At 31.5% G+C, this 13,047-nt stretch overlaps 1 protein-coding gene across 1 annotated transcript in view; it reads left to right on the top strand.

The window, feature by feature from the left end:
* Window positions 1–13,047, top strand: part of itga5 (integrin, alpha 5 (fibronectin receptor, alpha polypeptide)) — a 141,634-nt gene that overhangs the window by 54,159 nt on the left and 74,428 nt on the right. The window contains exons 11-15 of the mRNA XM_061902326.1: window positions 1,077–1,129; window positions 1,212–1,420; window positions 4,015–4,206; window positions 4,283–4,328; window positions 12,907–13,020. Coding sequence (XP_061758310.1) covers window positions 1,077–1,129; window positions 1,212–1,420; window positions 4,015–4,206; window positions 4,283–4,328; window positions 12,907–13,020 — 614 coding nt within the window. The remainder of the gene's footprint in view (window positions 1–1,076; window positions 1,130–1,211; window positions 1,421–4,014; window positions 4,207–4,282; window positions 4,329–12,906; window positions 13,021–13,047) is intronic.

Here is a 13,047-nt window from a genome sequence, read left to right as displayed (position 1 = left end):
CTCAGAAGGGTAGAAAATAGATGAACTGAGGTTCCCAAAGCTGATGAAATTAGCCTTTTGGCATCCCTTTAACTTTGATACTTTTGGTGTCGGACTATTTTGAACTAAATATAGTTTGTTGATAGTTTTGCTATCACATACATATCTACAACACACACGGATAAAAAATGGATGGAGTGAGGTTCCCAAAGTTGATGAAATTAGCCTCTTTGCATTCTTTCAACTTTGGTACTTTTGGTGTCGGACTATTTTGAACTAAAAATAGTTTGTTGTTAGTATTGCAATCACATGCCCATATCTACAACACAGAAGGATAGAAAATGGACGGAGTGAGGTTCCCAAATTTGATTAAAATAACATCTTTAAATCCCTTCAACTTTGGTACTTTTGGTGTCGGACTATTTTGAAGAAAAAATAGTTTGTTGTTAGTCTTGCTATCACATACATATCTACAACACGGACGGATAGAAAATGGATGGAATGATGTTCCCATAGTTGATGAAATTAGCCTCTTTGCATTCTTTCAACTTTGGTACTTTTGGTGTCGGACTATTTTGAACTAAAAATAGTTTTTTGTTATTATTGCAATCACATGCACATATCTACAACTCAGAAGGGTAGAAAATGGATGGTGTGAGGTTCCCAAAGCTGATGAAATTAGCCTTTTGGCATCCCTTCAACTTCGGTACTTTTGGTGTTGGACTATTTTGAACTACAAATAGTTTGTTGTTAGTCTTGCTATCACATACATATCTACAACACAGACGGATAGAAAATGGATGGAGTGAGGTTCTTTAGGGTGGTGAAATGAGCACTTGATTAGTTCGGTGCTACATGTTAATTCTGAGAAGAATCCGGACTTTATTTTGTCCCACTTGTCTATTTTAGTTTAAAAGTTGTTTAGTTGTTTAGCCTCATGCTTTGCTGCCTTTCTTGTGCGAGCTTCCGTTGATTTGATAAGTGGAAAGGGCCCGGGCAGTGTGGGAAATAGAAGATCTTTGTTTGAACAGTGACAAGTCTCACCTTCTGAATTGTACCGGACCTTTAACCAGAACAATCCCTGTCTTTGTCTCCAGATGGGATCCTATTTCGGCTACGCGGTGGCGACCACCGACGTCAACGGCGACGGGTGAGAATTGAAGGCCGCCGCCCAGTCGTCACGCCTTCCGGCGCCAAAGTGTCTCGGGTCCAAACCGCCGTTGTGTCCGCAGGATGGTGGACCTGCTGGTGGGCGCCCCCATGTTCATGACGCGGGGGTCCGACGGCCGCCTGGAAGAAATGGGACGCGTCTACGTCTACCTGCAGCGCGGGCCCCTGAGGCTGGAGCTCAGCCTGCCTCACCTGACCGGCGCTCAGGTGTTTGGGAGATTTGGCAGCACCGTGGCGCCGCTGGGAGATCTCAACCAGGATGGCTTCAACGGTGAGAAGGATATCTGAGGTTAAAGTTCACAGGACTTCACGCGATTTAACTACTTTTATGCCACATCAACATATTTACAGTGTAATAAACAATTGGGAAATTCTCAGTGGGATACACTGGGGTTGTCTACAGCCACACATTTGTAATCCTGAAAAGAAAACTGACACATTATTGTTAAAGTCGCTGAGGTTGAAGCTTGTATTTATAATATTATAAATATATTATTATTCTGTTTGTTTTATAATTTAAAAGGGACCAAAAAAGGCAATATTGTATACACATTTCTGTAGAATTTTTTTTAAGTTTTGAAAAATAAATATTTTTTGGTGCTAAAAAAGAAAAGAAAATATATTCAAAATATATAAGATCAATGTAGAAATATTCAAAATATTTTTCTGACCTATTAATAATAATAATAGGAATATATAGAAGTGAATATGTAGAAAATATGTAATAAATATATAATTTATAAACATAATACATCCATCCATTTTTCTACCGCTTGTCCCTTTTTTGGGGTCGCGGGAGGTGCTGGAGCCTATCTCAGCTGTATATATAAAAAATTAAAATGAATTAAAAAATATGTATAAATATGCAGAAAATATATTAAAAAGAATAAAATATATATAAAATTGTTTTATTTTTTTTACTTGTTTTTCTTTTCATAAATGTATTTTATTTCTGCTTGTCTTTCTTGTATTTGTGTTTTAGTATGTTTTTTCCTGCAATATGGATCCCCTCTGGGTCTGAAATAAAATGACTATTAATTATTAAAACACGTAAAAAAGTATACTACATATATGAAATATTAAGATGGATCTTTTTAAAAAAAAAAGTAAAATGTATAAAAGGTGTTATAAAAATAAAATACATACTAAATATTTGCCCAAAAATATTTAAAGGTGAAAATATTTTTTTTAAATAAATAAAATTGAATAAATAAAAATATGTCGTTTTTTTTTTTTCAATTAAGACGTTATTTTAAAATGTCACTAAAACAAAGAAAAATGTGTGTGTTTTTTCTGGGATCAATCAGAATAGAAATATAAAGAATTGAATATGGGTAAAATATACAAAAAGTACAAAATATGTAATGTAAAACATATAAAAAAGTATACTACAAATATAAAATAATAAACTATTAAGATAGAACTGTTTAAAAAATAAGTAGAAATATATCAAGTAAAATGTATAAAAGGTGTTTTGAAAATAAAATATATAATAAATATTTGCAAAAAAATACTTAAAGGTAAAATTATTTTTTTAAATAAATACAATTTAATAACTATAAATATGTTGTTTTTTTCAATTAGAACATTATTTCAAAATGTCACTAAAACAAAGAACAATGTTTTTTTTTTCTGTGATCAGAATAGGATTATATAGAGTTAAATATGTTGAAAATATGTAAAAATGTATGATGTAAAACTTATTTAAAAAAAGTATACTACCAATGTAAAATATTTACACGGATATTTAAAAAAAATAAGATAAAACAATGTAGAAATATATGAAGTGAAATATGTAAAAAATATGGGAAACGTATAAAATATATGATTCAAATATAAAGTATTATGATAGATCTTTTTAAAAAATAAGATGAAACAATGTAGAAATATTAAAAATGTGTTTAAAAAAAAGTATATACTAAATATTTGCAAAAAAAAATATTTAAAGGTAAAAATATTTTTGGAATAAACAAAATTGAATACATTTTTTTTTTCATTTTTCTTACTTACAACATTATTTCAAAATGTCACTAAAATAAAGAACAATGTGTGTGTTTTTTCTGGGATCAATCAGAATAGGAATATATAGAATTATTTATGTTGGAAATATTTAAAAATGTATGATGTAAAACTTGAAAAAAAAAAGTATACTTCCAATATAAAAATTTAAAGTATTAACACAGATATTAAAAAAAAAAAAAAGATAAAGCAATGTAGAAATATATGAAGTAAAATATATAAATGTTTAAAAAATACATATGTATATATACATATATAAAATGAATATTTGCCCCAAAAAATATTTAAAGGTAAAAATATTTTTGAAATGAATAACATTTAATAAATAAAAATTTTATTTTTCTTAATTACAACATTATTTCAAAATGTCAATAAAATAAAGAACAATGTGTGTGTTTTTTCTGGGATCAATCAGAATAGGAATATATAGAATTAAATATGTTGGAAATATGTAAAAATGTATGATGTAAAACTTATTAAAAAAAAAAGTATACTTCCAATATAAAAATTTAAAATATTAACACAGATATTAAAAAAAAAAAGATAAAGCAATGTAGAAATATATGAAGTAAAATATATAAATGTTTAAAAAATATATATGTGTATATAAATATATAAAATGAATATTAGCAAAATTTATAGGTAAAAATATTCTTGAAATAACCAACATTTAATAAATAAAAATATGTCTTTCTTAATTATAACATTATTTCAAAATGTCACTAAAACAAATAACGTGGTGTGTGTTTTATCTGGGCTCAATCCGCTGTGCCGTAGCTCAGTAAAACCACTAAACTGCACTAAAATGCTTGGTGGCCCTGAAGACCGAACATGTCTTCTCCGCAGACGTGGCGGTCAGCTGTCCATTCGGCGGTGAGGACCAGCAGGGTTTGGTCTACATCTACAACGGCTTCCCCCACGGTCTCCGAGAGAAGCCGTCCCAGGTGATCGTGGGCCAGTGGGCCGCTGGTTCAATCCCCGCCAGTTTCGGCTTCGCACTCCGAGGCGCCGAGGACCTGGACAGGAACGGTTATCCGGGTACACAGACTTGAAAAATACAGTTTTTAGTCTTTTTTTTTACGTGTTTTTTAAACATACTTCCACATTTTTCCAGATCTGATCGTTGGTGCCTTCGGCGTTGATAAGGCGGTTCTCTACAGGTATGTTGAACATTTGTCATATTTAGTAAGACCTAGTCCCTGGACCACTTTGTGTTCACACTGCCTCCATTAGTCCTTGTCAATCCATATTGGTGCAGTTCGTTTGATATGTTTTACTTATAATAAGATTTTTTTATTCAAATAAGGACAATAACTACATTTTTTGTGGTTCCCTTTATCAATAAAAGTATCGAAATGCATTTTGGTATAGGTACTAAACTATTGGTATCAGACAACTCTAGACAATTTCCAAACAACCTTCCCTAGTCATGGTGCAAAAAAAATAAGTTAAAATTCAAAATTGTTGATACGTGTGAACATTGTGGATCTTATGAAACATTTCTACAGTTTGTCCCTCATAATTTGTACAAAATAATAGGTGTATAAATGACACAATATGTTACTGCATGGACTAATTAGGAATCTTTGTTTGTTTACTTAGTACTAAAAGACAAGTTTTCTAGTATGTTCAGATTTTTTGTTTAAATGAAGACAATAATGACAATTTTTGTGGTCGCCTTTATCAAGAAAAGGACCGAAATGCATTTTGGTATAGGTACTAAACTATTGGTATCAGACAACCCTAGACAATTTCCAAACAACCTTCCCTAGTCATGGTGCAAAAAAATAAGTTAAAATGCAAAATTGTGGATACGTGTGAACGTTGTTGATCTTATGAAACATTTCTACAGTTTGTCCCTCATAATGTGTACAAAATAATAGGTAGATAGATGACACAATATGTTACTGCATGGACTAATTAGGAGTCTTTGTTTGTTTACTTACTACTAAAAGACAAGTTTTCTAGTATGTTCAGATTTTTTGTTTAAATAAAGACAATAATGACAATTTTTGTGGTCGTCTTTATCAAGAAAAGGACCGAAATGCATTTTGGTATAGGTACTAAACTATTGGTATCAGACAACCCTAGACAATTTCCAAACAACCTTCCCTAGTCATGGTGCAAAAAAAAAAAAGTTAAAATTCAAAATTGTTGATACGTGTGAACGTTGTTGATCTTATGAAACATTTCTACAGTTTGTCCCTCATAATGTGTACAAAATAATAGGTAGATAGATGACACAATATGTTACTGCATGGACTAATTAGGAGTCTTTGTTTGTTTACTTACTACTAAAAGACAAGTTTTCTAGTATGTTCAGATTTTTTGTTTAAATAAAGACAATAATGACAATTTTTGTGGTCGTCTTTATCAAGAAAAGGACCGAAATGCATTTTGGTATAGGTACTAAACTATTGGTATCAGACAACCCTAGACAATTTCCAAACAACCTTCCCTAGTCATGGTGCAAAAAAAAAAAAGTTAAAATTCAAAATTGTTGATACGTGTGAACGTTGTGGATCTTATGAAACATTTCTACAGTTTGTCCCTCATAATTTGTACAAAATAATAGGTAGATAAATGACACAATATGTTACTGCATGGACTAATTAGGAGTATTTGTTTGTTTACTTACTACTAAAAGACAAGTTTTCTAGTATGTTCAGATTTTTTGTTTAAATAAAGTCAATAATGACAATTTTTGTGGTCGCCTTTATCAAGAAAAGGACCGAAATGCATTTTGGTATAGGTACTAAACTATTGGTATCAGACAACCCTAGACAATTTCCAAACAACCTTCCCTAGTCATGGTGCAAAAAAATAAGTTAAAATGCAAAATTGTGGATACGTGTGAACGTTGTTGATCTTATGAAACATTTCTACAGTTTGTCCCTCATAATGTGTACAAAATAATAGGTAGATAGATGACACAATATGTTACTGCATGGACTAATTAGGAGTCTTTGTTTGTTTACTTACTACTAAAAGACAAGTTTTCTAGTATGTTCAGATTTTTTGTTTAAATAAAGACAATAATGACAATTTTTGTGGTCGCCTTTATCAAGAAAAGGACCGAAATGCATTTTGGTATAGGTACTAAACTATTGGTATCAGACAACCCTAGACAATTTCCAAACAACCTTCCCTAGTCATGGTGCAAAAAAAAAAGTTAAAATTCAAAATTGTTGATACGTGTGAACGTTGTGGATCTTATGAAACATTTCTACAGTTTGTCCCTCATAATTTGTACAAAATAATAGGTAGATAAATGACACAATATGTTACTGCTTGGACTAATTAGGAGTCTTTGTTTGTTTACTTACTACTAAAAGACAAGTTTTCTAGTATGTTCAGATTTTTTGTTTAAATAAAGACAATAATGACAATTTTTGTGGTCGCCTTTATCAAGAAAAGGACCGAAATGCATTTTGGTATAGGTACTAAACTATTGGTATCAGACAACCCTAGACAATTTCCAAACAACCTTCCCTAGTCATGGTGCAAAAAAAAAAAGTTAAAATTTAAAATTGTTGATACGTGTGAACGTTGTGGATCTTATGAAACATTTCTACAGTTTGTCCCTCATAATTTGTACAACATAATAGGTAGATAAATGACACAATATGTTACTGCAGACTAATTAGGAGTCTTTGTTTGTTTACTTACTACTAAAAGACAAGTTCGCTAGTATGTTCAGATTTTTTGTTCAAATAAAGACAATAATGACAATTTTTGTGGTACCCTTTATCAAGAAATGTACCGAAAAGTATCGAAAAGTATCAAAATTTATTTTGGTACCGGACCGGTGCCAAACTTTTGGTATCGGGACAACCCTAGACACAATCCAAACAACCTTCCCTAGTCATGGTGCAAAAAAAAACTCAATTGTGGATACTTGTGAACGTTGTGGATATTATGAAACATTTTTACAGTTTGTCCCTCATAATGTGTACAAAATAACAGGTGTATAAATGACACAATATGTTACTGCATAGACTAATTAGGAGTCTGTTTGTTTACTTACTACTAAAAGACAAGTTGTCTAGTATGTTCAACATTTATTTGAGGATTAAATTACAATAATAAACTTATGTTTCATGTACAATAAGATTTTTTGCTCAAATAAAAGCAATAATTAAATTTTTTGTGGTCCCCTTTATCAAGAAAAGTACCTAAAAGTATCGAAATACATTTTGGTACCGGCACCAAACTATTGTTATCGGGATAATCCTAGACACAATCCAAACAACCTTCCCTAGTCATGGTGCAAAAAAAAATCAAAATTGTGGAAACATGTGAACGTTGTGGATCTTATTAAACATTTTTACAGTTTGTCCCTCATAATGTGTACACAATAATAGGTGTATAAATGACACAATATGTTACTGCAGACTAATTAGGAGTCTTTGTTTGTTTACTTACTACTAAAAGACAAGTTGTCTCGTATGTTCAACATTTTATCTAAGGACTATTTTACAATAATAAACATATGTTTCATGTACAATAAGATTTTTTCCTCAAATAAAAGCAATAATGACATTTTTGTGGTCCCCTTTATTAAGAAAAGTACCGAAAAGTATCGAAATACATTTTGGTACAGGTACCAAACTATTGGTATCGGGACAACATTAAACACAATCCACACAACCTTCCATAGTCATGGTGCAAAAAAAAGCAAAATTGTGGATACGTGTGAACATTGTGGATATTATGAAACATTTTTACAGTTTGTCCCTCATAATGTGTACAAAATAATAGGTGTATAAAAGACACAATATGTTACTGCAGACTAATTAGGAGTCTTTGTTTGTTTACTTACTACTAAAAGAGAAGTTGTCTAGTATGTTCAACATTTTATTTAAGGACTAAATGACAATAAACATATGTTTCATATACAATAAAATTTTTTGTTCAAATAAATACAATAATGCAATTTTTGTGGTCCCCTTTATTTAGAAAAGTATAGAAATACATTTTGGTACCGTTACCAAACTATTGGTATCGGGACAACCCTAGACACAATCCAAACAACCTTCCCTAGTCATGATGCAAAAAAAAAATGCAAGACGCAAAATTGTGGATACGTGTGAACGTTGTGGATATTATGAAACATTTTTACAGTTTGTCCCTCATAATGTATACAAAATAATAGGTATATAAATGACACGTTATGTTACTGCATAATTAGGAGTCTTTGTTTGTTTACTACTAAAAGACAAGTTGTGTAGTATGTTCAACGTTTTATTTAAGGACTAAATTACAATAATAAACATATTTTTCATATACACTAACATTTTTTGTTCAAATAAAGACAATAATGCCATTTTCGTGGTCCCCTTTATTTAGAAAAGAATGGAAATACATTTTGGTACCGGTACCAAACTATTGGTATCGGGACAACCCTAGACACAATCCAAACAACCTTCCCTAGTCATGGTGCAAAAAAAACCCCGCAAAATTGTGGCTACGTGTGAACGTTGTGGATATTATGAAACATTTTTACAGTTTGTCCCTCATAATGTGTACAAAATAATAGGTGTATAAATGACACAATATGTTACTGCATAATTAGGAGTCTTTGTTTGTTTACTTACTACTAAAAGACAAGTTGTCTCGTATGTTCAACATTTTATTGAAGGACTAAATGACAATAATAAACATATTTTTCATATACACTAACATTTTTTGTTCAAATAAAGACAATAATGCCATTTTCGTGGTCCCCTTTATTTAGAAAAGAATGGAAATACATTTTGGTACCGGTACCAAACTATTGGTATCGGGACAACCCTAGACACAATCCAAACAACCTTCCCTAGTCATGGTGCAAAAAAAAACCCCGCAAAATTGTGGCTACGTGTGAACGTTGTGGATATTATGAAACATTTTTACAGTTTGTCCCTCATAATGTGTACAAAATAATAGGTGTATAAATGACACAATATGTTACTGCATAATTAGGAGTCTTTGTTTGTTTACTTACTACTAAAAGACAAGTTGTCTCGTATGTTCAACATTTTATTGAAGGACTAAATGACAATAATAAACATATTTTTCATATACACTAACATTTTTTGTTCAAATAAAGACAATAATGCCATTTTCGTGGTCCCCTTTATTTAGAAAAGAATGGAAATACATTTTGGTACCCGGTACCAAACTATTGGTATCGGGACAACCCTAGACACAATCAAGATAACCTTCCCTAGTCATGGTGCAAAAAAAAAAGCAAAATTGTGGATACGTGTGAACGTTGTGGATATTATGAAACATTTTTACAGTTTGTCCCTCATAATGTATACAAAATAATAGGTGTATAAATGACACAATATGTAACTGGATAATTAGGAGTCTTTGTTTGTTTACTACTAAAAGACAAGTTGTGTAGTATGTTCAACATTTTATTTAAGGACGAAATTACAATAATAAACATATTTTTCATATACATTAACATTTTTTGTTCAAATAAAGACAATAATGCCATTTTCGTGGTCCCCTATTTTTAGAAAAGAATGGATATACATTTTGGTACCCGGTACCAAACTATTGGTATCGGGACAACCCTAGACACAATCCAAACAACCTTCCCTAGTCATGGTGCAAAAAAAAAAGCAAAATTGTGGATACGTGTGAACGTTGTGGATATTATGAAACATTTTTACAGTTTGTCCCTCATAATGTGTACAAAATAATAGGTGTATAAATGAGACAATATGTTACTGCAGACTAGTTAGGAGTCTTTGTTTGTTTACTTACTACTAAAAGACAAGTTGTATAGTATATTCAACAGTTTATTTAAGGACTAAATGACAATAATAAACATATTTTTCATTTACACTAGCATTTTTTGTTCAAATAAAGACAATAATGCCATTTTTAAGGTGTCCTTTATTTAGAAAAGTATCAAAATACATTTTGGTACCGGTAGCAAACTATTGGTATCGGGACAATCCTAGACACAATCCAAACAACCTTCCCTAGTCATGGTGCAAAAAAAAAAGTAAAATAGTAGATACGTGTGAACGTTGTGGATATTATGAAACATTTTTACAGTTTGTCCCTCATAATGTGTACAAAATAATAGGTGTATAAATGACATGTTACTGCATAATTAGGAGTCTTTGTTTGTTTACTACTAAAAGACAAGTTGTGTAGTATGTTCAACATTTTATTGAAGGACTAAATTACAATAATAAAAATATGTTTCATGTACACTAGGATTTTTTTTTCAAATGAAGCCAATAATGCCATTTTTTTGTGGTCCCCTTTATTAAGAAAAGTACCGAAATACATTTTGGTACCGGCACCAAACTACAGGTTTCGGGACAACCCTACACACAATCCAAACAACCTTCCCTAGTCATGATGCAAAAAAAAAAAAAAAAATGCAAAACGCAAAATTGTGGATACGTGTGAACGTTGTGGATATTATGAAACATTTTTACAGTTTGTCCCTCATAATGTATACAAAATAATAGGTGTAAAAATGACAAAATAGGTTACTGCATAATTAGGAGTCTTTGTTTGTTTACTTACTACTAAAAGACAAGTTGTCTAGTATGTTCAACATTTTATTTAAAGACTAAATGACAATAATAAACATATTTTTCATATACACTAACATTTTTTGTTCAAATAAAGACAATAATGCCGTTTTCGTGGTCCCCTTCATTTAGAAAAGAATGGAAATACATTTTGGTACCGGTACCAAACTATTGGTATCGGAACAACCCTAGACACAATCCAAACAACCTTCCCTAGTCATGGTGCAAAAAAAAAAAGCAAAATTGTGGCTACGTGTGAACGTTGTGGATATTATGAAACATTTTTACAGTTTGTCCCTCATAATGTATACAAAATAATATGTGTATAAATGACACAATATGTTACTGCATAATTAGGAGTCTTTGTTTGTTTACTTACTACTAAAAGACAAGTTGTGTAGTATGTTCAACAGTTTATTTAAGGACTAAATGACAATAATAAACATATTTTTCATATACACTAACATTTTTTGTTCAAATAAAGACAATAATGCCATTTTCGTGGTCCCGTTCATTTAGAAAAGAATGGAAATACATTTTGGTACCCGGTACCAAACTATTGGTATCGGGACAACCCTAGACACAATCCAAACAACCTTCCCTAGTCATGATGCAACAAAAATAAAATGCAAAACGCAAAATTGTGGATACGTGTGAATGTTGTGGATATTATGAAACATTTTTACAGTTTGTCCCTCATAATGTGTAGAAAATAATAGGTGTATAAATGACACAATATGTTACTGCATGGACTAATTAGGAGTCTTTGTTTGTTTACTTACTACTAAAAGACAAGTTGTCTAGTATGTTCAACATTTATTTGAGGATTAAATTACAATAAACATATGTTTCATATACAATAAAATGTTTTGTTCAAATAAATACAATAATGCAATTTTTGTGGTCCCCTTTATTTAGAAAAGTATAGAAATACATTTTGGTACCGGTACCAAACTATTGGTTTCGGGACAACCCTAGACACAATCCAAACAACCTTCCCTAGTCATGGTGCAAAAAAAAAAAAAAAGCAAAACGCAAAATTGTGGCTACGTGTGAACGTTGTGGATATTATGAAACATTTTTACAGTTTGTCCCTCATAATGTATACCAAGTAATAGGTGTATAAATGACACAATATGTTACTGCATAATTAGGAGTCTTTGTTTGTTTACTTACTACTAAAAGACAAGTTGTGTATTATGTTCAACAGTTTATTTAAGGACTAAATTACAATAATAAACATATGTTTCATATTCACTAACATTTTTTGTTCAAATATATACAATAATGTAATGTTTGTGGTCCCCTTTATTTAGAAAAGTATCGAAATACATTTTGGTACCGGTACCAAACTATTGGTATCGTGACAACCCTAGACACAATCCAAAGAACCTTCCCTAGTCATGGTGCAAAAAAACCCCCAAAATTGTAGATACGTGTGAACGTTGTGGATATTATGAAACCTTTTTACAGTTTGTCCCTCATAATGTGTACAAAATAATAGGTGTATAAATGACATGTTACTGCATAATTAGGAGTCTTTGTTTGTTTACTTACTACTAAAAGACAAGTTGTCTAGTATGTTCAACATTTTATTTAAGGACTACATTACAATAATAAACATATTTTTCATATACATTAACATTTTTGTTCAAATAAAGACAATAATGCCATTTTTAAGGTGTCCTTTATTTAGAAAAGTATCAAAATACATTTTGGTACCGGTACCAAACTATTGGTATCGGGACAACCCTAGACACAATCCAAACAACCTTCCCTAGTCATGGTGCAAAAAAAAAGCAAAATTGTAGATACGTGTGAACGTTGTGGATATTATGAAACATTTTTACAGTTTGTCCCTCATAATGTGTACAAAATAATAGGTGTATAAATGACATGTTACTGCATAATTAGGAGTCTTTGTTTGTTTACTTACTACTAAAAGACAAGTTGTGTAGTATGTTCAACATTTTATTTAACGACTAAATGACAATAATAAACATATTTTTCATATACACTAACATTTTTTGTTCAAATAAAGACAATAATGCCATTTTCGTGGTCCCCGTTCATTTAGAAAATAATGGAAATGCATTTTGGTACCCGGTACCAAAACATTGGTATGGGGACAACCCTCGTCAGAACTGGTTTTGACAAGGTGTCACAGCGTCTTGAGTCCTGTCTCCCTCAGGTCGCGACCCATCGTCAACACCAGCGCCTCGCTGTCGGTCTACCCCGCCATGATCAACCCGGAGGAGAAGAACTGCATCAGCACCCAAGGGAACGCCACCGTGGTCGTCTCCTGGTGAGTACCCGGAACTGCGCCAGTCCT

Source organism: Nerophis ophidion, linkage group LG06 (assembly GCF_033978795.1).
Source record: "Nerophis ophidion isolate RoL-2023_Sa linkage group LG06, RoL_Noph_v1.0, whole genome shotgun sequence".
Classification (NCBI taxonomy): domain Eukaryota; kingdom Metazoa; phylum Chordata; class Actinopteri; order Syngnathiformes; family Syngnathidae; genus Nerophis; species Nerophis ophidion.
Note: the sequence above shows the minus strand (reverse complement) of the source record. Positions and strands in the feature narration are given on the sequence as shown.